Source organism: Carlito syrichta, unplaced genomic scaffold (assembly GCF_000164805.1).
Source record: "Carlito syrichta isolate Samal-C Ts95f unplaced genomic scaffold, Tarsius_syrichta-2.0.1 Scaffold154564, whole genome shotgun sequence".
NCBI lineage: Eukaryota > Metazoa > Chordata > Mammalia > Primates > Tarsiidae > Carlito > Carlito syrichta.
Window position 1 is genome coordinate 12,208 of NW_007098660.1, and position 2,651 is coordinate 14,858.

General features: G+C 61.2%; 1 protein-coding gene across 1 annotated transcript in view; it reads right to left on the bottom strand.

Moving 5' to 3' along the window:
• Positions 1–1,129: 1,129 nt before the first annotated feature.
• Positions 1,130–2,651, bottom strand: part of PCNX3 (pecanex homolog 3) — a 22,058-nt gene continuing 20,536 nt past the window's right edge. Inside the window, exons 32-34 of the mRNA XM_008050958.2 lie at positions 2,256–2,389; positions 1,875–2,173; positions 1,130–1,798 (exon numbers count right to left, since the gene is read on the bottom strand). Coding sequence (XP_008049149.1) covers positions 1,586–1,798; positions 1,875–2,173; positions 2,256–2,389 — 646 coding nt within the window. The 3' untranslated portion in view covers positions 1,130–1,585. The remainder of the gene's footprint in view (positions 1,799–1,874; positions 2,174–2,255; positions 2,390–2,651) is intronic.

Consider the following 2,651-nt stretch of genomic DNA (forward strand, 5'->3'; position numbering starts at 1 on the left):
GGGGCGCCTCCCGTCCCCCGCTCCCGCCAGTACCTCTAGGGCTCCCGGTGGCCGCCGCCGCCCGCGCCGGGGTCCCGCAGCCGCTCTCCAGCTACCGCTCCGGACGCCGGCTCCGCCTGGGGGTGGGGCCGTGCCGGGGGCGGGGCCGCCGCGGAGGGGGCGGGGCCGGCCTGGAGCCGTCTGGGGCGGGAAGCACAGCGGGCGGGGACCTCGGGCCTGGCGGTGGTCGGCTCCGGGAGGGACGGAGTCTGGCCTCCTGCCGCTGTACTGCCTCTCGGGCTGTTTCCTCAGCTGAGAAATACGAAGTGTTTTGCCTTCCAGAACAACCCGGAGGGCCAGAGGAGGCTACCTAGGGTCCAGTTCATGTGGCACACAGCAGGCACTCAGGAGCTGCAACTATTTTACTGAGCACTTGCTAAGCACTGGACCCTACACGCATTCATTTACTTTTTGTAGAGAGGGTCTTGCTATGTTGCCCAGGCTGGAGGGCAGTGGCATGATCACAGTTCATTGGCAGCCTTGAACTCCTGGGCTCAAGTAATTCTCCTGCCTCAGCCTCCCAAGTAACTGGGACTCAGGTGTGCACCACATCCCTTTAACTTTTTTGTTATTATAATTTTTTGCAGAGACAGTTCTTGCTGTTGGCCAGGCTGATCTACAACTCCTGGGCTCAAGAGCTCTTCCTGCTTCGACCTCCTAAAGGGTTGGGATTACATGGTGCCCAGCCTGCTGCCTCATTTATTCTTAAAACACCTTGGGTGTCTTTTTTTTTTCCTATAGTGGTGGGCCAACTCAATTAAGTGTCATCTCTTTCTGGCTTAGAGCAACTGAAGTTCAAAGAAAGGCTTTGGTCAAGGTCAAGGTCAAGGCCAATAAATGTAGGCACCACTAGACCCAGAAGCCTTTGGACATATGGGGAAACTGAACATAATGACCTTCACGTCAAGGTTGAAAAGGGAACAGGCTTGTGGAGAAGAGGATGCAGTCCTACCTGAACCTCACTTTGGTCTGACCTTGACCTTTATCATACCTCAGCCCCACAACCTCACCCCCACTCCATGCTCATCCATCCTGCTTGGCCACTTCCTCTTCCCTATACTCACTCCCAGGTATAAAAGAAACAGTCAACCAAAATCAAAAATAGTGTTATTAATTCTGGTGTCTCCGAAGCACGAAAAAAAATGACCAAAAAAAAAAAAAAAAGAAAGAAAGAAACCACCGTTCCCTCATTCAGGCCCCAGGTCCAGGCCAAGGGGGCCACCCCTGCAGGCAGTGCAAGCCCAGGGGCAGAAGTGGTCCTGGCCACGGGCTCAAAGCGGGACCAGCCCATGGTTTGGCTCTTAGGGCCTGGCTAGGAGGCTGACTGCCTCCGTCTGGGGAGGCCAGGCCCTGGACTAGGGATGAGATCAGGGGTCGAGGTCCGGGCCATTCAGTTCTGATTCTCTGGCTGAGGCAGCCAGAGGCCAGGGCTCAGATGTGGAAGCCAACGCCACTCAATTCCGTGGTCCAGCAGAGAGGGCCAGAGGCAGCAGAGGGGGTCCGAGTAACTGAATCTTGGTGTGAGACCCAGCGGGCGCCAGGCTGCTCAGTATTGGTGCTCCAGCAAGGGCTGGGCTGCCGGGCTCTCACGTTCCTCAGTGGGGGCAGGCCAGTCGCCTGGGGCCCCAGTAGGCGTGCCACTCTCAGGGGCACTGCTGTCCAAGCAAGGAATGTCCTGGGCAGCTCGGGGGGGTGAGGCCTCAGTGCTCACGTCCAGGCTGAGGCTGAGGCTGAGGCTGAGGCTGAGGTCTAGAGGCGCCTGTGGGAGGGAAGAGAGGTTGGTGGGCAAGCTGACCCGGACCTCCTGGGACCTGACCCTCCCACACGTCCCTTACCTGAGATTTGGGGGTACCTCCTTTGGGGCTCCCTGAGGCTGGCTCCCCATCAGATCCTCCCAGCCCCTTCCGACCCCCCAGGCTCCACTTTCCGCTGGGGCCCTCAGAACTGAGGAGGCCAGGGCCTGGGGGTCGTGAAGGCCGGGGACCCTCAGTAGGGGCGGGTGAGGCAGGGAGTGGTCCAGGGAGCCGAGGAGGAGGCCACTGCAGCAGAGGGGGAGGCCGCCCGTCACCAGAACTACTCAGGGAGGGCCGCGGCCCCCAGCCTGGGCCTGGTGGGAGGGGCTGGTCACCACTGCCTGCAGGAGACAGATAAGAGAGCAGGGACTTCAGCCAGGCCATCGCCCTTGGCCCCTGGTTCAGCCCAGCCTCGCTGCTCACCTGCTGTGTTCTCGGGCGTGGGGTGTGCCAAGGGGGGGTTGCTGCTGAGAGAGGTCAGGCCGCCGCCCCCCCCACAGTCTGAGTCGTCCACGTTCCCACCACTGTTGCAGCCAGCACCGCAGCCCTTGTGCAGCCTGGGGGGAGTAGAGAAGCGCCCAGAATGGGATGTGGCTGTGGCTAGAAGCCTCACAAGCACCGGCCCTCAGCCCAGGACCAGCTGTCTGACATCTGAGCCCAGGGTCCTCACCACCAAGAGGCCCACCACCTCCCTGGCGGGGCTTTTGAGGGAGGCACTGCCCACTGGGCGCAGAGACCGAAGGCCACTGGCGGCCCCGGGGGAAAGGGGCATCGGGTGGGGGTGGGGGGTGAGGGGCAGGGGACTCCAGGGCAGCCCTC